We start from the raw sequence: 26,542 nt of genomic DNA, 5'->3' as shown, positions 1-26,542 counted from the left end.
GGAGCTTGCAGGATCTCAAATGGAAGGAGCAAAGAAAGGGAGAGAGTCTAAAGACAGCCATGGTGCCTGCTGCTCTGCTTCTCTCCCTCTCCCCAGAGGGTGCTCTCTAGTTATGAGCAGGGCCCAGTAAATAAAAGCCAGGGCTCAGCACACTGCAAGAAATTTCTCCTCTCTGGAGTTGCCACAATATTCTCCTTGCAAATATTCTTTAACAGGGTCCTGTACTTCTTTGGAGGTAAACTTCCAAACCACTGTAGCAGATAATTTCCCCAAAACCTGGCCTATTTTCTCCCATGCTATGCATGCCTATTCATCCTTGGGGGCAGATCTCTGAATGACCTCCCTAGAATAAGGGGCCCACTGACTAAACCTGGCAGACTTAGCAACAAGAACATGCTTTCCTTAACATACAAAGTGAATTCAAAACTCTCAAAAGCTGTTGTAACAGGTTGGAGGGAGGAAAAAGGGGTGAAAAGCTGGGGAAAATCATCCTTCCCTCTTCTCCCTGGATAGCAACACTGAATACTCATCAAGTGACCCTCATTGTCCTCAATGTTACCATGTCATAAACTAACATCCCATAGTACAGCAGCAAAGCAATCCTGATTGCTCTCCTTGTCCTGAAACAACCTCCCCATGAGGAGCTTCTCTGGCAATCTATACAGAGTTAGGACCACACCCACATGAACAGACCAAGCAACATTGTGACCAAAGACAGAAAATGCTTGGATCAAACCAGATTCCAACCTGCTCTGGGTAGATCTGTTGTTATCGCACTCCTCTGTGCACCACATTGGGGCTGAATTAAGGCTGTCCTGGTTTAGGAATGGTATTCCACAGTTTAGTGCTCTCACTAAAACTCCAAACCAGGCTGCCAATCACTTGCTCCCTCTCTCCCTCTTGTCTGCATCAGGATGGAGAAGAGAACTGGAAACACAAAATGTTGTAAGAACAATTTACTGGAAACAGCAATGAGATAAGAAAAGGAACAGTAACAGCAACCATATTAAATAACAAAAAGGATACAAAAGAGAGAGTGCATCACATGGAAAAATGCTTACCGTGGAGCCCAACCCCACCCACTGCCACTCCAACCCTGCCCTTCCTGGCTGCCCCAAAAGTGAACCCTGTCCTGGCTGGAAGAGGGCAGTATTTCAAACATATCACCACAAATTAATATTGCGTATAATAAAGAATCATAATAAACACAAAATAGCTTTTTATTATTTTTATTACAGTTTTAGCTATTTGTAGTACATAGATTATAACAGGTTTTTGTACCAAGAACAAGTAATTTTTGCTATCAACTATAAAGCCCTGTAAATTTAAAAGTATTTTTACTCCGAAAATAAAAACCATCACAACACAGTAAAAGAAAATGAACTGTGGCCAGTTCAGCATGCCACCAAACAGAATCTACCTTTTGTCCCCAGGCCTTTCTGCTGTCATATCTTTCTTTTACCAGCAGCTTTTCTGAGAAAAGTAGTCTTGCTTTTCATGCCTTAGCACAAAATCATCCATTTCAAGACCACCCCAAGAAAAGTGAAGGGGAACTAGACCTTCAGAGATATCAGGCACACTATGAACAATTGTCCCAAAGGCTTGGGAAGAAGCACTAATTAATTACCTGTCTTGAGTACTTCAGCTGAAATGCCCAGTGCCACAAACTTGGTTTTTCCCATTAAATGCCAAAACAACATACAAAAATATTTCTCCTGTTGAATTTCTAGATCAATTACTTTTTGCTTAAGAATCACATGAAATGCTTTATCCTGATCAAATATTTTAATAGATATGTAAATATTCCAAAGAATCAAACATTGCCTGAAATAATTTCACAGATAGTGACCAAACAGCACTAAACAAATGGACAATGTGCTCTTGTTCCCATGTTAAAAATGGAGGAAAAAACCCCTACCAACACAATATACACAGTGAGAGTGGTAAGTACAACCAGGCCCCTGTGCAGACATTTTATATTTCACAGTTTTTCTTCAAGTACAGGTTCATGGTAATAAAAATAAGTGAGGTGTTATGGAGTGTTCTCTGACAGTGCTGCTACATTACTTTGGTCCTACACCCTCTTTTGAAAAAGCAATTCAAGAATTTAGAAGCACAAGTTTTTCCATCCAAGTTTTATATGCAGAGATTTGACCAAATGGGATTTAACTCTTCTGTGCATACAGATAGGTTCTTCTCATTTTCACTTTTGTCAAGGTTAGGAAGGTCAAATGAGTCATGCAAACTTTGATAGTAATTACTTTGGAAAAGAGAACTGGAGCTCCCCAGCTATGATGCACAGTTTTGCTTAACATTTTTAGAAAGATTCAAACATAAAACAGTAGTTTCAGGCAGGTAAAAATTTCAGTTGATAACAGGTTTCTATTTAATCTAACCACTGAAGCACCACTGGAATTATACATTAGCTGTAGAAATTCTGTTATTTTTTCACAGGAACATAAACAAAATTATAAAAATCATAGCTGCACCTGAGCTCAAAGAGCCAAAAGAAGTTGCAATTCTATTTGTTTATCAGCTGCTCAGATAAGGATGTTTTGTGATAGATCAGATGAAGAAATCTGATTGCTGGCTTTATCAGGAGCAGCAAACAACCCAGGGTGTGTCACTGCTTGCCCTGTCAGCCACCACCTGGGCAGCTGTGTGCTACATTGATTATCTGCTGCAAATACAACACGAGGCATGATCTGCAGCACAAGCCAGCCAAGCTAAAAACAGTCTCCTTTGCTACCAGGATTAACAAAGTGACCTTGGCCTAATAAAAGAAAACAGAGTCTCTCCTGAAGTAATACTGCTGACTCCATCCTGGAGCAAGAATTTAAAATACAATTTGCACTGATCCTGTCAGGGACAGGTCACCATTAAAAAGAGAAGTGTGCCAATATATGTTTTTACTACATGTAACAGTTTTAAATGCCCTAAAAATAGTATGAAAATACTTATCAGGAATAATAGAATTTCTTATCCTTTGGATATAGGAAACACCCATGCATATAAAACTACTCTTTGGAGTTTACCTCACTCAACAATAAAATCAGCCTTATTCAAGTTTATTTGGCTACAATAATGCCAGAAAATAGCAGGAGTGATTTGTGATGACCTATAAGAAACTATTCAAAATTAGCTGGAATAGAGTAAGAGATTTTAGGAAAATAACCCTCAAGGTTAAATCTAAAAGAAATAAGCCTGTCATGTAACATACAGTGTGCCTCTCACAGAGGCATTTCCTCTTCTTTCTTTTGCTGAGACACAAGGCGTGCTTGAATTTTCATTTGCTATTTTGCAGAGGTCAAGAAAATCCTCTGATGTGAGCAGAGACAGAGAAAGGGCTGCTGGTCTCACACACACATGTAAACACTGAAATATTTATAAAATTACCCTTGCAGGGGAGCAACCTTAGTGAGGGGACTGTTACCTGGCACTGAACAAGGTATCACTGACAGTTGTTATTTCTAAATAGAATACAAAGTTAAATGCAGGGAGCTAATAAGGTATATTAAAAAAATATTATTATCTAATGCTTATCAGGCTAGAAAACTTTCAATTACTATTTTGTATCCCTAATAGGAAATTTAAAATAACCTCTAGAAAAGAAGGACTAAAGTAAATGAAAGTCAAATGTGTATAATATATAAAAATACCAACGGACTACATGTCATGAAAAATATCTCACAAGATGTTACCACAAAATAGTCCCACATTAAACTCCACAGCAAGCTGCAGGTCACATGGAAGCAAGAGGCATCCTTTCTGCCTCCACCACTGCAATCCAGCTCCAGAAGGTCTCCTGTGAGTCAGAAGATAAAATCATCTAAAAACAAGACAAGAAAATACCATTTCAGATCAGCAGTCTTCTCACATTAAGAAACCTGAAAGAACTGCAGCTCTTTTTTTAAATAAGATTTTATAAGTCACAAGTAAACAATGACTTCATCATGAGATTAAGAAACCTGGTTAAACTATTTCAAAGACTTCTTCCATAATTCTTACCAGGATATGTTGTATTGACTTTCTGGAAAACTTTGATATGTACACATACACACATCACCACACTGTTTAGTTTGATTCCAAGCCATCTGACTTTGCAAACAGCAGTTAATCCTTATAAATTAAAATTCAGACTGAAACCTATGGAAACTCATCTTGTTAACATTTTTCCAAAACTTCTTAATACCAAGCACATTAGAGAGCAGCTAAAGGAGTAGCCCTTTAAGTGGCTATTGGAGCATCTTACCCAGGACTTTACACATGGTGCCCGTGAACTGCACTGCTGTCACCTTCTCCACTTTGCATCTGCATCTGCATCTGTGCCTGCATTCTTGCAATCATCTCCTGCATGCGACGGAGCTGGAAAGCAGCACAGAAGAATTCAGTAGCCTAATCTCCCTCAATATAATTCCTCACTCTCACTACTCTAATGCTCATTTTTACTAAAGAGGGATCACATTTCTGCATTCTTTATCTGACAGGTAATGAAATCAGGTTATGGCATCTTCTTTTATTGCTCTTCATTACTGAAGAGGCTGGCATTTACTGACTGAAACAAACAGACTTTATTATTGTACTATGGGATGGGATTTTTAACCATCCCTAAGTGTAAGTCTCTGACATTATACATATAAAAATTACGGTTCTGAAGTACTGAACAAGCATTTACACTTATTAAAGTTTATCAGAAAAAAAATTAAAAAGCAGCTTGGTTATGTCCCTCCAAACTACTCCTGTATCTGTCATGAAAAAAAAGAATTGTAAGGATTATTCCCCAACTCCCTTGCTAGGGATGACTTGGTGGGAGCAAGTATTACAGGCAAACTATCCAGTGAGACACAAGCACGATTAAACTTGATTGAAGCTCAGTTTTAGAGTATTGCATTTTAGAATAACAGGCTATGTTAAAAGTATCTTTTTAAATTGAAATCAACCTTCTGTTAATCCCATTAACCATGACCTCTTGCTTGTGTAGTAGATTCCCATTCATCCTGCCATCTGTGATCATGTTAGTCCCTTTTCCTTCTGTCATCTACTTCTCAACAAGGCTATTAATCTCATCTACCCTAGCACAGGACCTGCTTCAGGTCTCCAGCCTTTCTGCCCACATTTTGCTTTTCATTGCACTTTTTCTAGTCTTGCCTATAATCTTTATAGGTTAGAGGAACAAGAAAAGCAGCATTAGATCTATGCATTACAAATTTGTCACAGTGGCAGAATGAGAATTTGTTTCATTTTTTATTTCTAACCGTTTCTACCATCATTCTCTCTTTTGCTGCAGAGCTGAACTGACTTTGTTCCAGTCTGCAGCTGTTAACTCTAGAACCCTTACTCCCAGGATGGTTCTCCTTGCCCACACATTGTGCATTACATCTGTTGCTGATCACTACAGTGGAATCATGTTTTACCATATTCCACTTGTTCCAAAAAATCCCTATCCTGAGTCTCCTTTCACCTCTTCTCATTCTGTTTTCTTAGTGAACCTTAAATAACTTTATATTGGCATAAAACTGGTTTTGCTCTACAAATTACCAAGATCATATAAATATTTGCTCTAAAGTAGCAACAAAAGAACAAAAATTCCCCTGTTACAAGAATATAAAGTTTTGTCATCTTACTTCTGCTTCCTTCTCGAGCAGAATCTGGTCTTTATTTACTTCTTCATCTTCTATTTTCCTAAAATAATATCAATATTGTTAGAAAAATAAAATCATTAAGGTTGGAAAAACCTTCTAAGATTACTGAGTCCAAGCATTAACCCACCATTAAACCATATCCCCCAGTGCCACATCCACAAGCAGTCTGAAAACTCCAGGGATGGCAGCTACACCACTGCCCTTGGGCAGCTTGTGCCAGTGTACAAACACCCTTTCTGTAAAGAAAGTTCTCCTAATATCAATCTAAACCTCCATGGTGAAACTTGAGGCTATTTGCTGCTATTGCATCACTTGTTACTTGGGAGGACTCCCACCTGGCTTTATTCAGGAGTTCCTACCACTTTGCTAATAGCTTTCTCCTACTCCATGTCACAACAGGGAAGATCTACTAATGGCTCTAATCAAGCAAGTACCATCAAACATGCAAAGCAAACAATCTGGGGTTTGTTAAAAAGTTAACAGAGAAAAAATCCTGTGTAAATAAAAATAAATAAATTATTGTAAATAAATTCTGTGTAAATAAGTACTTGGTAAAAATTCCTCTGTGCCCCAAAACCTCTGACATCATTAGTGAGTACAGGCAACAAACACCTACTGTCAAGCATTCCTGGTAGCAGAAGTGCAAGCCTGAAATAAATTCACATGAAATCTACTCTCACAGTAAACCTAACTACAATCTAGTACTATTTCAGAAATGTGAAAGTAAAAGGGCCACTTAACTAGAAAATATACAAAAACATGTTTTAGTTTCACATACTCAACTGCAACTTGAAATCCTCTAAAAATTGGATGACCTTAGGTCACATTACCTCTAAGGCCTTTGTACACACCTTTTGGATAAGAGGTCCCAGAACTTGGGAAGTCTGGGGACTTTTACCTTGAATTTCAGAAAGCAGGATTTAAAATCAGGAGAGAAGAGAATTTTATTTTGCCTGTAGGCCAAAACTACAGGCAGGAAACTGTAAAAGGAAAACTCCTTTTGCTGAAAACCGACCAGACATGTTACAAAATGTCTGTTAACAGCTTGATGAGGAAACTTTTGCAAAATGCCCCAAAGCCCCCAAAATGTGCAATTCGGAACCCTCTAGTGGCTGTAAGAAGAGACGCAGCTGAAACACCTAAACCAGGAAACAGTTTCCCACAAGAACTCCACAGCTCATCTTTACAGACCCTTTTTACTTAAAAATTGGGTGTTTTGCCCAGTTCTCTTTCCAGGAAAGCTGTGCCCTAACCAACCCAGCTCAAAACAGGGCTAACAGTCTGTGACTGCTGCTATTTTATGTATGTCATGTTTAATAAAGCATTGCAAAAAATTTGATCATCTCTTTTTGAAGGCCCCATCCAAATATTCCGGTTGTTAATTCTGAAAAAAACTCACACTCTTTTTAAGATATCAGCTCTGATCTAATCTGCAGATTTAAGCCTCAGACCAAAGCAGATCTAGTTCCACAATTCCCTAACTTCACCACCATCACTCCAGATTTACCAAATATTTTTTCTTACACCCTTCGTAAGCTGATTAATAGAACTTGATGATGACTGGAGTTACAGACCTGCCCTTGGTTTACCAAATCCTAGCAATGCAATGGTAGGTGAGACACAGAAGAGCAAAACACAAATTCAGAAGAGGAGAAAGCAGCATGTAACCATGAGATGACAACCTGCTGCCTCGTTTGAGCCTCTCAGAGCGGAAGTTCTCATAGTGAAGATCCTGGGTCACCTCCTGAAGGTCTTGCATATGGGTGCTGGAGGAAGAAAAGTAATTAAAAGATAAAACATCCTGTGTACATCAGTTTGCTTAAGCAACTCTGGCATTCAGCACTGTCTTGGATCAGTGTGCTCAGCATGCACGCCCTTTTAGCATACTAATTTAAAACTAATTTCAGTTAAATTGGTGCAATAAAGGACACAGAGAGGTCACCTCAGCTCTGAGACTGCCCTGACAGAAGCCGTGCTCCTGGGCGAGGCCTTTGATGAATATGAGCAGGTGAAACAGAGTAGCAAAGACCAGGGGAAAAAAACAAAACAAAGCAAACCCAAAAAAAAAAAAAAAAAAAAAACCAACCAAACAAAACAAACAAAAAAAACCCCACCACCAACCAGTGAGCTTTTCAAATCTGCTCCCTTGCAAGTGTATCTACTTATAGATACATTGAAAAAAAGCACAACCTGTTTTATGTTCCAGGTGATCTGAGTAGCAATACAACACTACATTCATCAGCAGAGGCAGACAAATCATTACTTTCACAGAATCACTGAGTAATTCAGATCAGAGAGAACCTGTGGGTCCTGTGTGGTCCAGCCCCTGACTAGGCCTAGCTCAGCTAGGTCAAGGCTGCTCATGGCCTTCCACACACAAATTCTGAATGTGTCCTGGGACTACACAACTGCTGCACGACCCCAATGCAATGCTTTATTATCTTGGTGGTTGCTTTCTAAACTACAATTTAACTGGAATTTTCTGACTTACATTAACATGGTCCTCAGCTTCAGGAAGTCATTATGCTCTGGATTCTCCACTTCAACTACGCCCCACGGGTAGAGCCGACCTCTAACTTTTTTACCTTTTGCTTCAATGAGTTGATTGGAGCCCACTACACAAAATGGAATGCTGGCCTGAAAGCCAAAAGTGTAAAAGTTACTCATAATGAACCAGGACAAACAACTGCAAGAACTACTCTTGTTCTGCTCAGAGCTGCATATTATGATAATAAGTTCATAATTATTTTAAATTAAAGGTGTAAATGAAATAAAAGGAATTGCTGACACCATCTTCCAAGCTAGGGATGCCTGGGCAGAGACACAGTGACTCCAGGTTGCACTGAAGGTCTTGCTCGAAAGCCATCTCAGCAGTCTGAAAAAATACAATATATTATCCATGTATATAACTTATTAAACCAGTCACACCTTCAGGAGTCTGGTCTGCTCTTTAAAATCTTCATCTTCATCTGATTCAGCATCAGGTAGGTGATAAATCTTGATGCCATGCTCTTCTATTTCATCCAGAATCTGAGATATGTGATAAAAGAAGTCGATATAATGTACATGGAGAATCAGTACTTTTAAATCTTAACATAAAATTACTTAATACACAGTCTCTTAAGAAATCTGTACTTATCTTACTGATCCAAATTGCTCAACAAGGATTTACTTCTAGATACTATATTTCTTCATGATATTCAAGAACTACTTGCCATGGACTTTCATACAAACCATAGTGTTCACAAAAAACATTGCCCTTTGTGGAAACTGTGCTTTGTAAAACCTTTGCAATTTCTTTTGTAATAATAAAGGTGTTGACTCAGAAGTCATACTTGCTTTCTACAGTTTAACCTCCTTGCTCTTACCTCTGAATTACTACTTGGGGGAGGAAGGGGTGGGAGTTTTAAAAACTGATATATAGAGACACTATAAATACTTTTTTCTTCATGACTGCCAGTAATGGTATCTGCACCAGGAATCCATTTACCATAGACCCCAAAATTTGCTCTTTAAAAAAGAATAATCTTTACTTCTGCAGAATTCTAGCACTCTAAACATACCTACTAGAGTATACTATATATAAAGTCTCTCTTTTTATTCCAGATTGGGTAAAATAGCTATAAAGATTTTCAGAATAACTGACAAAAATCATGAATACAAAATACAAAAGCTAAGACTGGAGCATGCCTTTGACAAGTTAATTCTAACACTCCTTTCTAAACTTCATAGTTGTTATTAGCTCAAAAAGGTTTGTTGAATCCCACCTGCTCCAAGCAAATACAGCATCAAGTCCTGCATGACTGAATGTGTTAATAGGAAGATAGAACTGGAATGATTTAGAATGAACAACATAGGGGAAGAAAAACAACCTCACAATCAGAAACATCTCTGAAAATCCCATTTTTTAACCATCAGAATTCTGAATGGGTAAAAAAACCCTAATATAGATATGCACATTCTATATGCAGATACTATCTCTGCTTTGGGACTGATTAAACAGGTAACAGAGCAATTACCATCAGCAAATGTATTTAAATATTTTTCCAAAGTTTCAAAATTCACTCAATCTAATTGCAAATGTAGCTAGACTGTTATTTTGCAAACAATATTCTCAGTTGACAATTTCTCATTTAAATACACAATAAAATATTTTACAGGATATCAAACTACATATTAAGTGATGCTACACTGTGCATGAGATTATATTTTCCTCAGCTAGGACAGAGTAAGGTTAATGAGAATGCCCCTCTCCTCAGCCACCGTACTGCCACAACCAAAGCACAACACATTTCTGCAAGCCAGAAAAACACTCACCCTTTTCTTTAGTCTCTCTCGCTCCTTCAGAGAAAGTGTATCAGCTTTTGCAATCACTGGTACAATATTTACTTTGTTGTGTATGGCCTTCATAAACTCAACATCCAGTGGCTTAAGGCTAAAATTAAAACATGAAAATATTTTTTTTTACTCTAAATTACCAATTTATTTTCACTCCAACATAAATATCTCTCTTTACACAGAAAGAACACAGCCAACTAATGTCAGCAGTTATACCAGCTGCTTAAGTAATGGCAACCTGGTTCTGAAAATGTAAGTCACCAGGCACAAACCAATTCTCTAAAATAAAAGAATGTAAAAAAAAATGACAGAGAAACACCTACCCATGACCAAATGGTGAAATGAAATAGAAACAGCAATGAACTCGATTATCTATGATATGCCTTCTGTTCAATCCACTCTCATCATGGAGGTATCGCTCAAACTGCTCATCAATGTACGAGATTATGGTCTTAAAACTGTAAAACAAACAGAGATTTGAGGAATCAACAAATGGTACACAACTTTAGGACTCTTTCAAAGGTAATATGAAACCACTAAGATACCCTGCTGTTGAACCAATCTTCTGTTGGACAAAAATTCATTTACTGATTCTACAGAATGGGGAAAATAGAAGAGCACATATTTTAACACTTTACTGGAATTCTAGGATAAGAAAGAATAACAAGCTACTATGCATATTACATATGTATATAAAGATAAAATATACATAACCCAACCTCAGTTCTACAACAAATTTCTCTATGGTTAGTGTTTATATCTTGATTAACATTAATCACACTTTTTCAAGTGTGATTTAAAGATCACCTATTTCCAAGCTACTGTCACAGGTAGGGACACCTTCCATTAGTCCAGGGTTCTCTTGAACACTTTCGGGGATAAGGCAGCCACAGCTTCTCTGAGCTACTGTGGTGGGGGCCTCAACACCATCACTGGAAAAAAGTCTCTGCTAAATCCAACTTAAATCTACTCTCAGTTGCTCTGCTACTACAGGCCCCAGAATTAAGTTTCTTTCCATGTTTCCTGTGAGCCCCTTTGATATATTTCAAGGCCTCAGTAAAGGCTCCCCGGATCTTCTCTTGTTCAGACAGAACCCCAACTCTCCCAGCCTCTCCTTACTGCTGTTCTAGCCCTTGGATGATTTTTGTGGTCCTCCTCTGCACCTGCTCCAATAGGTCCATGTCTGTCCTGTGTTAGAGCCCCAGAGCAGGATGCAGGTCTCACAGGAGCACAGGAGTGGGGCAGAACTCCCTCCCTCAATCTGCTGGCCACACTGCTTTTGATGCAGCCTGGGATAATAATGGCTTTCGGGGACTGCCTGCTCATATCCAACTTTGTGTCCACTAGTGTCCTGGTTTTGGCCCAGATCTACACAAGAAGGCAACTCCTGAGAGGAGCAACTTACTGCAGTGTGCTGAGCCCTGGCTTTTGTTTACTGGACACTGCTCATCACTAGAGAGCTCCCTCAGGCAAGGAGGAGGAAAGCAGAGCAACAGGCACCATGCAGCTGAACCACTGCCACAACCTGTGCCACAAACAGCTGCCCCTACACTGAAGTAGAAATTCAAGACCAAACCAGTTTGCTTAGTGAAGGACAAAGAGGAAGGAGGGCCCTCATAGCAGGAGGAAGAGGCAGGGCCAGAGATAATCACCCAGTTGCTGTCCCGGGTGAGCTACAAGATATGTGAAAAAATTTCAGCTGCCATTTGGTGGAGACCCTGGCAACCTGGCTGCTCTGGTACAGGACATTGTGGCCCAACACATGGAACCAGATCATAGGGAAGCCAAGCAACTGGGATCCCTGTGCTGGGATGTGGGCGTTGACAAGGGGATTGGGGAAAGGGCAGAAACTCCCAGCTCTGGTGGTGACTTGTCAAGTGTGAGGGAAAGGTATTCTCTCAAGGATGATCCAATGGTGTGACCAGGCAGATGGAAGGCCATGGAGGAAGGTATCCAGTACCTGAGAGAAATAGCTGTGCTATAGGGGTCCTGTAGATCCACAGGAGGTCCACTGTACACAATCCATGTGGCAGAAGTTTGTACAGAGCATACCATTGTTGTATGTCAACTCACTGGCATTTTTGTCAATGAAAGAAGGAGAGCATACAGTGCTTCAGGTGACCCAACTCTAGCAACATGAATATAATTTTTTTTTTCTTCCCTACCAACCTGCATCTCAGCTGTGGAAAGACTGTCCAAGATAATAAGAACAGATTTGAAAAACTTGAGAGGAAATGTTCCATACTCCACCAGTCTCTGCTGTTGGAAGCAAACACCCCCATCCTCAAGAGACAGAATATTTACCACGTGGTAACCTGTGGTTTTACCTGCGTGACCACAAAAAACCCAGCACTGCTTCAGCAGCATGGAGTGCAGGAGTTCAGAGGAAGTACAACCACCACAGGAAATTCTTCATGCATAAATGCAGCTCCAGTTTCCAGTGGGCATGTCCTCAGAATAGAAGGGCTGATGTTACTTCTGAAGCGTAAGGCTTCAGAACACTTGCAGTACATTGATGACACTATCATGTGGGACAGAGGAAGCTTTTGAGCAAGGGGAGAAGATAATCCAGATCTTCCTGAAGGCTGGTTTTACTGTGAAACAAAGTAAGGTCAAGGGACCTGCCCAGGAAATGCAGTTTTTAGGAGTAAAATGGCAAAATAGACATTGTCAAACTCCAATGGATGTGGTCAATAAAACAGCAGCTCTGTCCCCAGTGTCCAGCAGGAATGAAGATCAGGCTTTCCTAGGTGCTGTGGGTTTTTGTGAGGTGCATATTCCACAGTACAATCAGATTGTAAGGCCTATGATGTGACTCAGAAGCATGATTTCAAGTGGGGTCCAGGACAACAACAAGCTTTTGATCAAATTAAACAGGAGATTGTTCATGCAGTAGCCCTTGGGCTCACCAGTATAGGACATGTGGTCTTGAAGCTGAATTTCACTTTATTGGGAATTTAATTTCCAAAATTATGGGGAGAGGCAGAGGTTGCCTTGAGGTTCAGGAGTTTGAGATGGGGGAAAAAGATATTATCATTGAAAACTGATTGCTATTGATCTCAAGATTACTTCTCAGTATTTACTATAATATAAATATGTTAAAAACCAAAACAACCAAACACACTCTAAGATGACAAAAAACACTTAAAAATTAGGCACAGAATCTGAGAATGCTCAAGTGAATGCAGACAAGATCTAGGTGTGGATTTTTGCTTTCACTGAAGAGTAGGTGATTTACTTTCTCAGAGTATTATTGAGACTCAAGGTCACTGTTCACTTAAAGCTCTTTCAAGCAAAATGGAAGTTAACAAAGAAAGAAAAAGTGTCACAAAATTTATTTCAAGTTGTGTCAAAGTTACTGATGCCTCTTCACATGTATTGGAATTAATTCATAACACCAAAATTAAGCTTCCTCAAAATTAGAAAAAAAATCCCACCTCAAACTTAGCATTTCACAGACACACAGCACACTTGCATCCCCCACGACAGGTAAGAAATCTGTTAGTCCCCATAGATAGATAGAGAGATGTTCTCTGTGCACGTACCAGTCTCGACAGTTGATGGCATCCCCATATCCTGGTGTATCCACAACCGTGAGCCGCAGCTTCACGCCCCTCTCTTCAATTTCAACTGTGGAGGCTTCAATCTGCACAGTGCGTTCAATCTTATCTGAAAGACAACAAAGTCCATCTTGCAGAATCCAATCTCTAAGACCATGTCATTCTGAGATAAGCTCCAAAGATTAATTGCCAGATAAAACAGCATAAATATTATTCTATCGATTACATTCTAAGGCTTGATAACAAAAAGACTCAGTACATAAATTCCTTCAATGTTATTAGAGGGCTGTATGAGATTTCATACTTTTCTTAAAAATAATGTAGAAATTAAGGCAAAAGGGACTGAGACAAAACCATTGGTAATGGGACAACAATACAAAATTATATGTAATGGATTTTTTTCTTAAGGCTGGAAGTTATAAGTAATCATCAGGGAACATGATAAAACCATTAAAGCAAGTAATGCAACAGGTAGCAAAAAGAGAAAAATTAGATCTTTTATTAAAATATTCTCTTTTGCTGGATTATTACATACCTTGAATAATGTAGCAAAAATAGGACAAGGAAGTAAAGAAGAATAGGAAGTGAAGTTCTCATTCACTAAATATCAATCTAGCAAATTAATTAAGGCACAAGCAGGTATAAACAATTCATATGTTTACAATTGCAACAGATTAAGGATGAAATAAATTCTCTGATTGTTTTAGTTCATTGTTTATCTTACTGTGACACAAAGACTGTTTTTAAGCAAAAGAAGGGATCAAATTTCTAGGTGTTAATACGAATACACCCAAGGACTAAATAACAAAGACCTGCTAGATGTCCTGGGTGCAAAAGAAAATGGTTTTTTTATTAAATAGCTTAAGTGTCAGGAAATACATTAGAAACTATTACAGCGAGAAATCACTGCTGGCTTTTACCAAAATTCAAAGATAAATGCATTAAACTCCAAAAACCATTAAGCAAAGATGTGTTTACCAGCAGCTCCTGGGATTATCCTTTCTGGGTAGAGATCTGTCAGGAAGAGGCTGTTTATTAATGTAGATTTTCCTAATCCAGATTCACCTGCGATTCACGATAAAGACAAATTCAACATATTTACATAAATAATTTCAAAAGTATCTGACAGTATTATCTGACTACAGATTTTGTCACAGTTCTTTCAAATAAAGAATTTACAAGTTCTAATTTAGGATTAGCCAAATTTACACAAAAAGGTTGAAAAACAATTTTTACATCTTGACTTTTTAATGCATTTCCCAGAGCTTTCACTGATGATTTGTTAGTAATGCTGCTAATCAAGTAGAGTTGTGACCCATTTAGACTTAAGATTTTCCATTTCATGTCTCCTGGTTCATTAAGACCTGCTTTTCTGTGACCAGTCCAGAATGTGAAATATCATACCCATTGAGAAGCTATAACCTGTCAAGGCTTTATCATCAATTTAAACAATGAAAAATGCATTGCTGAACTTCTGTACAGCCAGGCAACATAAAGCAGGATTTATTTATGGTTTTTATGCCAATGTGGCAAACAAGAACTCAAAGCAAGAGGAATAGGGCCACTGAGCAATTTTTTTATACAGAAGAACTTGAGGATTGCGAAATTGTACTGTAAGTATATTTTTGACCTAGAGATACTGATGGCCATAAGGAGAATTTAGACTCATTAAAGATCAAGATTTCAATCAGAACAAATGTTTATAGCATAAAAAAATAGTAGCAACTTGAAATGCTCAGTATTGAGTTCACTGAAGAGATCTTTTTCTAGAATTTCAGTTTTATTTCAGGCATTGATAGGATTAAATTTTTAAAAAATGTTTAAAAATTATGGGCCACAGAATCTCTGAGTAACACTGCAATATGAATCTGACAAAAATATCTGAACAACAGAAAAGAAGGACGGAAATTGTTTTAAAATGAAGATTTGAGTAGGAGCTGCCAGTTTTTAATGCCTTACAGAATGCAGCTTTCAAGATCAGATTGTGTCAGTGCAGTCTGCACCAGTGAAGATGACATGCACCCAGAGTAACTCAACAGTCACATGGAATTATTTCAGCAAAACCAGAAAAGTATGATTTCATCCAATGCCACATTCCACTCCATCAGTATGGGTAAATATTACACATATACCAAATCAGTTTTCATAGTCACTGTCAATGATTATATTGGCTACAGTTTAGTGACTCTTATGTGAAATAACTATTTAGATTAAGTCATAGCTTAATAATGAGAACAAACCTAAAAATAAACACAAGTGACTGGGATTTCTATAGGAGCAACACAGCCAAGCAGCCAAATTCTTATAAACTCCAGCTCATATTTTCAGATACCACAGTAAACAATAGCAGAGGAAAAAAATATAACAAAAAGTTGTGTGAAAAAGCAAAATCAGTGATTAGGATTCTGTCAGCATAGGCAGATTTTAAAGTATTTTCCTGCTCAGAAATGAAAGAGGATGGCAACTTAATGAAAAATGATAGTTCAAAACAGGCACTGTGACACAGCCCACTAAAGAACCTACTTAAACTCCATGCATATTTGAAGAGAAAGAATTCACATTCCAATCTGTTGAAATAATCAACAATTTAAAGCACAGTTTATTTTATCTTACATCAGCTGCCTCCCTCTGCTAATGTATCTTAAAATACCATTCCAAATTTTCAATGAAATTATTTTTTCCAAGTTCTTTTCCCTTCATTTTCATTTATCCTTTAAAATTCTGGCAGGCAACAACAGTAATTTCCACTTCACTCCAACATGGGTGGATTAATTTTCTTTCTGTTACTCTTACACCATATAATTTCCCCTCTATTTTATTTTACAAGAGACTAGAAACAACTGTTGGTCTATATAATTTTACATTGTTTTCTTCCAGAACTGTTTTATGTGGCACTATTTGCAATTAGAATTCAAACAGATCTAGAAGTTTAAAGAAAGAACATCTTTTCTTTCTCAAAACTGTTCACACTTTTAGGATCACTGCACAATAAATTCTGGAGTTACAGTAGACAGCATAATTTGAAGCAGCTACTTATAGTTTGGTTTTACTCTTGGATTTTATGAGATATCCTTTATGGTATCATCCAAATCAAATCCAACAAAACATACAGTAAAAAACTATGATAAAATTCTAAGAAGGCAAAGATAAGGGCAAACTCTGTGGAATACTGAAGTACAAAATACAGAAGTAGGACAAAAGCAGTGCTAAAGCTGTCACTTAGCAAAACTAATGAAAGGTTTGAGGATAGACTCTCCCTGTAACTACTGAAATCCAAAACCATTAAGAAGTTAAACACCTCCTATCATGCACTATCTCACCTCTCCTCCTCCCTCTGTGATCTCTCTTAGGCAAATCTAGCACACAAATGGGATTTATTTCTTGGGGTGCCAGGTAATGAAGAGCCTAATTCTATTTGGGTACTTTTTGTGAAAGCCTATTTAAAAGCTAGAATTACAGAGTTCAAACAGCAAAACTCCCAAGTTATGGCTCACAAACAGAGAGACAGAGAAGACACCCAAGCCTGATTTGGGAGTCTATTTAATTTTCAAGAATAGCTACCAATTTCTCAAAGGATCAAGGTATTTCTGCAGACATCAGATTTTTCTTTCTATTGCAGATACCAACACAGACTCCCAATGAATTATCAAATAGAATAACACTTTACATTACAACTGCTCACAAAAAATCATGATCAGAGTAAAAAGTAACAGTTCAGATCAAAACCAACTGGTCCAATTTTCAGCCTTTCTCACTCTTTGACAGGAGTATTTGGAAGGGTTGAAAAGACTAGAGTTCAGAATGCTTTGAGCTAAAGAAGCATAAACAACATTTTAAATAGTATGGTCTCCTTAATACTAGTCTCTTAATCAAAACACACAAGTGAACTAAGACTGTAATCAAATGCAAAACCAGTTTTAAACTACATTTTAAACCGAGTGCTGGAATCCTGTAAGACAGGGGAGAAAGGAAAGGGAAAAGGAAAAAGGGAAAAGGGAAAAGGGAAAAGGGAAAATGGAAAAACTGGATTTCTGGAGTGCACAATAAAACTTCTTCACCCACAAACTTATTAATGTATTCAAGCATTGTTTGTAATGTGGTAAACAACTGCCACAAGAATCAACAAAATATAAAAGAAAGCTAAACACAACAGTAAAGGAAAGTTTCTGATGCAAGCTGAATGAAACCTTAGAATAATGCAAGTAATTTTGATTTAACTTCAAATTTCCCTGTGAGCAAGTACTAATTTTTGAGAAAAATTATAAAATGCTTCCTTACCAACCACCATCAGAGTAAATTCAAACCCCTTTTTCACAGACTTTCGGTGAACCTGATTGGGAAGGTTTGCAAATCCAACATAGCCAGGAGTTTCTGGATTGGTAAATTGAGCAGGCTGTTGCTAAAAATGAAATTGAAAATAATAAAATAATACAATAATAAGCAACCACTCAAGTCTTACTAGTTTGTATAACTGCTTCCCTCACTTAACTCAAAAGGTTTGAAGCTACATGACAGAGAGAAAACTACTCAGAGGTTCCTGCTACTCAGCAGTTTCACAAAGAAGTGCAGAACTACACTGACCTAGTGTTTAAAAAACAAAGCTTCACTTGTTCAGCTATCCAGCCAAGATCACCTTAAGTAAAACAGAATCAAAATCCCAAATAATTATTTATCAAAGTATGACAAAGTATGAATTGTGGGTATTAATCAATTTTTGAACAGTCTTCACACACAGTTGAAATAAAATAATTTTCTATGGACTTGAATAAAAAGATGACAACTCCTGATCCATTTTTAGCACATTCAAAGGAAAACCCTGAGCAACTTGTGAAGTAAAAGCCATTTGCTGGAAGTGCTCTTCAGAGAGCTCTCTTCAAGTGTGGGGAAGGGGAATTTACAAAATAGTGTTTAGAATGTTCACTGCTGCAAATATGGCAGAGAAACTTTTACATCTCTTAGTTCCCTCTTCAAACACATTACTCAAGCACTTTATCGTTCATTTCTCTCCAATAAACCAACATGGATGTTTTACCCATTATATCAAATGCTCAGAGCCAAGAATTAGATTAATCCCAGCATGACGATAATATTTCAGGTTATAATATTTTAAATGAGGGATTTTACTGGAAAACCAGTTGATTCTATTAGTAAAGAAAGAAATTAAATCTAAACCACCATTTTCTTAAATGATGCCTGCTCAAAACAAAAATTGCAGAAAGGAAGTTTCAATGAAAATGTACAAGGGAGCTTTTATACAACTCTGACCAAAATTAAATCTTTCCAAGAATATTAGTTAACTGCAGAGATTTATAGCTGCATGAAACTATCTTAATCTATGTCTTACATCACTAATTCTTCAATATTGTGTCTCCCACAGACAGTAAATTTTGAATACCCTTTATCATCAAAAAAATGCAAGTTGCACGATTTGTCATTGAAGATTAATATTTAAAAACAAAAGATATATTTCCCATTGTTACATTGGAAGACAGACATGTTATTCTTACCTTAGACATTTTTAGCAAAGGACAGGAAAAAATCTGAAAAAATAATAATGTTTATCAGCTTATTAAAAATTGTATGAGGAAAAAACTCACCCACAAACCAGTGCAATATCTGCTGTTGCACACTAACTCGAAAAAGAAGCATCCCTGACTGGATGTCCAGATTCTGAAACAGTGTCAACTTCTTCACAGAGCACAAGTATTTGATCTGCTGTACTAACAAGGGGCAGAATTTTCAGCTACCATTGCTCCTATAAATGCAGTCAGACAAGAAATACAACCAACAAGAATGAGGAGTGCTGAAGGCACCAGATGTGAGACAAACCATTCTGAAGCCTTCACAGTCCACATCCTTTCTGGAAACTAAGTAAACCAAACACCTTGCTCTTTAGAGGAAAAAGTTTCTTCAAAGCCAGAAAAAAAAACCCTAACTCATGTATTATTTTTCTTTTCAAGCCTCTTTCTCCTCAACATTTCCATCCATGCTTGAATGTTTTGTAAAGAGCTCACAGCTTCAAAATGAAACTTTCTCTTCCTCTTTTATCTAGATGCTTGCAAACTCAGTCATTCTATCTTCTGTTTACCAGTATAAAAGTTTCATATCTAGCTGCATGTGAAATATAAAACAGACAGGCACACAAAAAAATTTCAAAGATTTCTTATCTAACAATTCTATGCAAAAAAGCCTCTTAACAAAGACTCACCAACCACTAACTTGCATGATTTCAGGAGATCATGTGAGTTACTGTGGCAACATAGAAATGTCTGCATAGGCTCAATTCCCCTTTCTAGTCCCTCTGGCTCACCCTCTTACCACAAAGTATCTGCTCCCACTCCCAAAGCCCACAGCCACCTTTTACCTAGCTCACTCACACTTTAATTCTACAGGATTTGAAATTATCGCTACTTGGTTTCTTTCCATCTTCCAAGCAGATTTTGTCAACAACTTCAGCTTTGTGTGAAATTACACAAAACTGCTTCAGTTTGCAGCAGCCTTCAGTCTGTTCCTCTCAGCAAAGAGGCATTTGGAATCAAAACAAACTGCCCAGCATTAGACAGCAGAAGCCCAACTTTTTGTGTCAGGCACAAGGTAAAGTTATTTCAACGTGGGGATGATTTCCAGGATTTTATTCTCAAAGGTACCATGTTTTGTGTATGTTTTCACAATTTTAACCTCATTTGAATTTGATGGAAGTTACAGACTGAAGATGTTAAACATTGAAGCAATTTGGTGTCTTTTCTCATGAAGCCAAATTTGCTGAGAAAAATCTGGCACCGTGGCTACTGACACAAAATACAAACTGGACAACATGGTTCTCAAGAGAAATTGTAACATAAAAATAAAATCTAGTATCTGCAAAATCTGTATTTCAGTCCATAAAACAGCCTATGACCTATAATGTATGCAGCTAGTGAAGAACTTATCCGTGAGCCTTTTATCATGTAAGATTGCTCTGATAGCAATTCTTCTTTCCAAGAGTGTTTCCTGCCCAGTGATGTCATTGATTCCTGCTTAAGCATTCTCCATGAGAGGTTTTCAATGCCAAACAAAACTAGATCCTGCTGGAATACAGAGGAACATTCTTTTAATTTGTGAGACTTGTCTATCACCCAACTATTTCTCAGAGGCGGGCTAAGAGCAGAGGAAAGTTTCTCACAGCTACTTGGTAAACGAAGCAGCAAGCAGAGCCATGCAGATGGCTACAGCTACATTATATTTTAACACACGGGCCAAGCACAGAAACCTTCCACGAGTGAACTTCCCCACAGCGTTCCCGTCAGGTCTGAGCGCTCCCACACAGGCAGGGGCACACTCGAACCTGAAGGCCAAGGAAGGCCCCGTCCGACCGCAAACCCGAGCCCAGGGCACCGCACGGGGGGCCCAGGGTTGCGGTCGGGGCTTAGGGCTGGGGTGCCTCGAAGCAGCCCAGACATTCCTCGGGAGCCGGCCATGCTCCTGACCCTCCGGTCTCAACAGCGCGGCTGGAGTTTCCTACGAGAGCAAGAAGGGACTGCCTCACACGCTGCGGGACGGGCCCCGCCCGGGGGTCCCATGGCGGCCCATCAGGTCGGGAGGGCGGCCAGGGCGCCTCATCTCCCCAGCCCCGCCCGCAGCGCTCATCACCCCGCCTCGACCAAACCCCTCAGGTTCGGCGGCCGCCTGAAAAGCACAGACCCCTGCCCAGCGCTCCCGCCCGCCCGCTCCCCTTCGGGCTGCCCGGGGCAGGGCCCCTCACCTCGGCGCGGCGCGCGCTCCCTCAGCCGCCCGCCGCGAGCTCCGCTCCCGCGCGCGCGCGGCCGGGGGACGGGAGGGGGCGGGGCCGCCCCGCCCCAGGCCCCGCCCCCCGGGCGGTGCGGGGCCCCGCGCGCACGCGCGCGCCCCGTCCCCATAGCAACCCGCTGGGACGGGGCGGGGCCGCCCGCGTGCTGTAGGTCACGCGCATCCCCTCTGCTGCACCAAGATGGCGGCCGGGCCGTCGGCCTCGTACCCAGCATAGGCTTCGCTGCGGGCCGACTAGAGGTAACGCCGGGCCCGGCAAGGGAGGGCGGGGGCGGGAGCGCCTCAGGTGAGCGGGAGGAAGGCGCGGGCCCGGCGCCGCGGCGGAGCGCCTTCCGTCGCCTGCAGCAAGATGGCGGCAGCGGCGAGAAGGGCGGCGGGCGGGATGTGCAGCGGGTGCCCGGCCCCGCTCTATGGTCGCGGCCGCTGCCATTGGCGCAGCGCGGGCCACGTGCGGCCGGCGCACCCGCACCGAGCCGGGCCGCGGGGGCCGCCCCGGGGCCCCGCTCCGCCGCCCTGGCGGCGGGCAGCGCTGCGGGGCCGGCCGGGAGAGACGAACGCCATGAGTCATGTCCCGCTTCCTCCCCCTGCGGCGGAGCGGCCGGGGCTGGGCCCGCGCCGCTGCTGAGGGGATGCGGCTGAGGAAGCGCTCGCCCTGCCCCCGCCTTGGGCAGGTCCTGCCCTGCCCCCGGGCCCGCACTGCTGCGGGCTCTCCGAGTGCAGTAGTCTCCACTGCTCCTGGTCCCGAAGGCTGAGGCTGCGCCGTGGGCCGGCGTGTGGGAGGGTTTTGGCCTCACCTGTGACACTGCAGGTAGCGTCAGCCGCCTCTGTGCATGATACCAGGGGAAATTCCGCCTCTGCCCACCTGCTCTCCGTGCCTGCAGTGTGGTTTTATTGCGGGTTATTTATAGATCAGGATGATCCAGCAAACTAGCCGCCCTGAATAGGGTTAAGCATGGGGCAATGATGATTTTTGAGCTCTGTCTGAAATGGCACATGATAAGTATTAGTTCCAGTGATGGCTTTCCCCAAACAGTAGGAGAGGTTTCATAACTGGCAAGAGTAATTCCTTCCACTGAAAGACAAGAAGCAAGAGAGGAGATTGTGCTGGGAATGTTGGTAATACAGGGATCAGTTAACTTGTAAGATGAGGCAAGGGCCTTGAATTCACTAAGTTTAGAATTTGAAACATTCCCAGTTCTGTGCCTGTGAAGTTAAGATTAGTGACATTCAGTCCCAGGGTATTTGAAAGAGTAATTTCTTGTCTTACCCTGTTATGTAATGACAGAGAAAAATCTGCACACTCATGTGTACTGCATTGCTTTATCACATCTTTTCTGTTCAGTAATGTAAGTGAAGAATCTGCCTGCTGATTTAGTCCCCATTTTTCCTACTGTTTCTATTCTGACAACTGTCTTCAGTTAGAAGACCACAGATTATGATTTTGATTTTGTTTGCTTTTTTTTTTTTCTCCCCAAATCTGACTTGGAATTGTTGTTTTGTGTATTATTTCACGTGAGGGTTGGGCATCCCTCTCAGTGGTAAAGGAGCATATATCAGAGATGAAGCAGGAAAGGAAGCAATAACCTAATGAGTGGCTGTGTATCTACTAAAGCTCTGTCTCTCTGTGTAGATTCAAGCTGTTAAAAAAGACCAAAAAAACCAAAGTCTTCCTATTTGTACATGGATTTTCATAAAGCAGGGCCCAAATCATAGGCAGAGCTATCCACAACAAAAATGCACAACCTTTTTCATAAAGGTACACAGTATAGTTTTACAGAGATCAGAATGATGCAGGCACAGGAAGAGCTCTCCCTAGATATGAAACAGTAACTGGTGGTATGTGACTGCAGGGTGGCAAGAGGCAGTGTAACCAGCCAGCCTGAGCTTTGCCTCTGCTGCAAAGGACAGCTTTCTGAGTAGCTTCTGTAAGAAATAGTTAAATATTCTCCAGGTTTGTTCTATGTAGATGGTTTTGGTGTATCCAGAGCTGATAGTGTGATACACACTCCTGTCTCCTCCTTTGTTACAAGCTGTTGGCTTCTTTTTCATCTCTCCCCCAGTTTTGCCTGATAGGGTGAAAAGATGGACATATTTTCTTAGGATTTTGAAGGTTGTTATGATCCCTACTTTTTCATTAGTCTCACTTACATAGACTGGGATGATGAGGAATGTTTCCCCTTGAACTAGAATTGGATCATAATGTTGTTGTTGGTTATTGCACAACTTAATGGCGACAATAGTAACTTGATTTTGATAGGTTAAGGGTGGTTATTCTTGGTCAAGTAGCTGTTTTTTTTCCATTTAACATTAAGCTACCTCTGAAGACAGTATGGTCTGTTAGAAGAGAGCTTTGTACCCTTGGACTTTCCATAGCTGTTATCAGAGTGGGAGCCATCCCAGACAAGGAAAACTGTGCAGTTTGCACCTTTTTGATGAAAACTGGGATATTTCACTGGTTTCAGTATTTTGGGTGATACTGCCTTTTCCAAAGCACACGCTTCTCTTTATATATAGAAGCTTGTTAAGCTGGTACAAATACAGTTACGATTGTGCTGCTGTGAAAATTTGGGTAATTCCTCCAATCAGATGGTCAGGGTAGTCAGCAGTGGCAATGAGACCAGTCCAGAACATTCAAAATGAATGCAGGTATGTGGTTAGAATCATAGAATGATTTAGGGTGGAAAAGACCTCCAACAAGAAGTCCAACCCTTCACCCAGCACCATTGTGTTCACCACTAGCCCATTCCCCAGGTGCCATGTCCATGCATCTCAAACATTTCCAGGGGTGGTGGCTGATGGGTAGTCTGTGCTGCTTCCCAAAATCCAATTTAAACCTTCCCTTATGAATGAATGGTTCACTTACCGTAACTGGGAGGGTTTTGTCAGTTCAATGGTGGGTTTCTGTAGAGTATCATATTTATGTGAAAATATTTCTCTTTGAAAAAAATCACTCAACAATGATTTAACTTTGTTTTGTATTAAAGAATTCTACAGAAGGAAATCCTCAGGCCTGTAGTGCGCAGAGCTTATAAAATAAACCTCAGAGTAAAATAATGAGACTGTCAAGTGTTCCCATGGGTGTTTTGAATCCTTATGGGAATGTTGTTACAGTCCTGACAAAGAACAGAGTAGGGGTGGCTTCCCCATCCCTGGAAATATTTAAGGCCAGGTTTTACAGGACTTGGAGCAATCTGGCCTAGTGGAAGGTTCCCTTCCATGACAAGGGGTGGAATTGGATGTGGTTAAGGTCCCCTGCAACCCAAGCCAGTCTGTGATTCTGAGATTCTGTGCACCACTGCAGAATTTGTAACAGGGTTTTTAAAGCAGGCTGAGAAAGACATGTTCACCCAGGAGGTAAAAAGTCTGACTTGTCCAGGAGCACGATGAGAGGCCCAGGGCCTGCAGAACTTCTACAGCATGTGTCTGCCCAGGAATTAGGTAGGTATTATTGTAGTAAAATATGAAAACAGATAAAGAAGAGACAGGAAAATAAAACCCAGCTCCAGGATGAAGCCTCTGTTCCTCTTCCTAATTACCCTACCTTTGAAAGCATGATGCTGTTGTGTAGCTTGTTGGGCTTTGCTCATGTTTTTTTTATTTTTCTTATTGCTTTTTCTAGGCCTTTGGTCTAGAAGCTGTTCCTGCAGAGTCTGTGGTGTTGACTGTGAGACTGCTTTTGGAGTGGAAGGGAGGGCTCTGGTCAGTAGGGCCTCTTGGGGAAGGGATTGCAGAGGACTTAGGACACCTGGAAGTGGTCTCTGGCCTCCAGGTGTTCATACTAGATTGGTGATTAAATCAAGAATCTAGTATTGTTTCAAGAGCTCTTTCCATTTTAGAAATTCCTAGGTTTAGGAAAACAATTTTGGGTTACTAGCATGTCCTGGATATGGAATTACACTGGAGAGATCTGTATTTATATTTATGTTTGTATTTATCTGTCCTTTAGCTTTAAAAGAAAGTAGATTTTTAGGATATAAACGGTCTGTTAAAAATCTTGTGACTTGCATTCCCATCTTAAATGGATAAGTCCTGAATGCCTAATCACTCTAGTGATCTTTTTCCACGTCTTCCTTCTGAGAACTCATGTTGGCCCTTAGCTCTCATGGGGTGACTTCAGTGGGAGGAAATCAGAAAGTCAAGTTGGAAAAAGATGTATGAATAAATGGGGAGGAAAAGTTCCAGCCCAAGCAAGGGAAAAAACTGAGTTGCTAAAGGATTTATGCATTTAAGGTTTTAATTGCAACACGGAGTAATCAGGCTGTGATTAGTGTTCTGATAGTGCTCTTGTTTCATAAAAAAGGTGTGTTAAAGCTGAAATAGTTAATTTGTCCTTCATTTAGGTGATCTGTGGTGTTTCTACCCACACAAGGTCTGATATTTTCCGGTCTTGCAGAAGCACAGCAATCATTTCTGGCAGCTGCCATATAATACAGATACTTCTCTTTGATCCTGCTGCTAGACTTCACTTGTCTCTCATGACGGGTTCTATGTTGTTGAGTATTGCATCTGGTAGATCTCTCAAGCCTCAGTGATACCTACTAATATTTTGCAACTTAGTCCTAGATACATTAGCATGTGAGTAACTTAAATACACATAAGCACTCCTGTGGGTGCAGAGGGCTGACCTTGGCCACAGCTGCCTGGCCTGTGGGAGCTGGCTGTGTTGCTGAGGCAGCGAGGGAAGCATGTCACTCTTTTGTGAGGAGCAGGGGTTGGAGCAAGGAGTTATGTCCAGCTAGAGGTACAAAAGAGGCACTTGCAAAGCAGCAGGCAGGAAAAAAAAACAGGGAGAAACCTGAGAGAAAAGATAGACCACAAAAGGCTCATCTAGAGGAAGTCATAACGAGTTTAACTTCAGTGGAAAAACAGCACTAGAAGAAGGAAAGGGATTGGTTTAGTAGCTGCAAGACACGAAGAAATGGTGACTCACAGGAAAAGTTTTGCCTTTGAGGGGCTTGAATAGCACAGGAATATTTATGTGACCTCCCTTAAAAGATGTTATTTAATTTAATTGCAAAATAAAGTGGATTTACTTGTTGACGCAGAATGGAAGTAGTACCAGATTCTCTTACACTCCACAGCACAGTGTCTGGAGCTGTTTTCCAGCAACAGTTTTGTTGTTTTACTGACAATATTTCAGTGATGAGAGAGCCACTTGGGAAAAGTTTGGGGATGGAACAGATAGATTTATTCAGCATTAATGGAAGAAAAGAGGCA

At 40.3% G+C, this 26,542-nt stretch overlaps 2 protein-coding genes across 3 annotated transcripts in view; one reads left to right on the top strand and one right to left on the bottom strand.

Moving 5' to 3' along the window:
• Positions 1–1,213: 1,213 nt before the first annotated feature.
• Positions 1,214–21,340, bottom strand: SEPTIN2 (septin 2). 2 transcript variants are annotated; one of them, XM_021547041.3, is made up of 13 exons: positions 21,282–21,340; positions 19,048–19,080; positions 17,819–17,939; positions 14,519–14,605; positions 13,526–13,649; positions 10,304–10,438; positions 9,960–10,077; positions 8,571–8,672; positions 8,134–8,279; positions 7,325–7,408; positions 5,625–5,682; positions 4,253–4,365; positions 1,214–3,829 (listed from the first exon to the last, which is right to left on the bottom strand). In XM_021547041.3, the coding sequence occupies exons 2-12, from the start codon at positions 19,054–19,056 to the stop codon at positions 4,261–4,263; spliced, it is 1,089 nt and encodes a 362-aa protein (XP_021402716.1). In that variant the 5' UTR covers positions 19,057–19,080; positions 21,282–21,340; the 3' UTR covers positions 1,214–3,829; positions 4,253–4,260. The 2 variants fall into 2 exon arrangements, with proteins under 2 accessions (XP_021402716.1, XP_085443720.1); XM_085587594.1 differs by having other exon boundaries at positions 1,214–3,805.
• Positions 21,341–21,451: 111 nt separating this feature from the next.
• Positions 21,452–26,542, top strand: part of HDLBP (high density lipoprotein binding protein) — a 38,675-nt gene continuing 33,584 nt past the window's right edge. Inside the window, exon 1 of the mRNA XM_021547066.3 lies at positions 21,452–21,565. The gene's annotated coding sequence lies outside the window, so the exon portion shown is untranslated. The remainder of the gene's footprint in view (positions 21,566–26,542) is intronic.

This window comes from Lonchura striata, chromosome 9 (assembly GCF_050655825.1).
Source record: "Lonchura striata isolate lonStrDom1 chromosome 9, ASM5065582v1, whole genome shotgun sequence".
NCBI classification, from domain to species: Eukaryota; Metazoa; Chordata; class Aves; order Passeriformes; family Estrildidae; genus Lonchura; species Lonchura striata.
This window is presented reverse-complemented; position numbering and strand designations above follow the sequence as displayed.

Coding starts and splice junctions, on each gene's coding strand:
- SEPTIN2 (XM_021547041.3), bottom strand. Junction 10,439..13,525: donor GCCATCAACTGTCGAGACTG/GTACGTGCACAG, acceptor TTTGTTTTACAG/TTTTAAGACCATAATCTCGT. Junction 4,366..5,624: donor TGCTCGAGAAGGAAGCAGAA/GTAAGATGACAA, acceptor GCTGCTTTCCAG/CTCCGTCGCATGCAGGAGAT.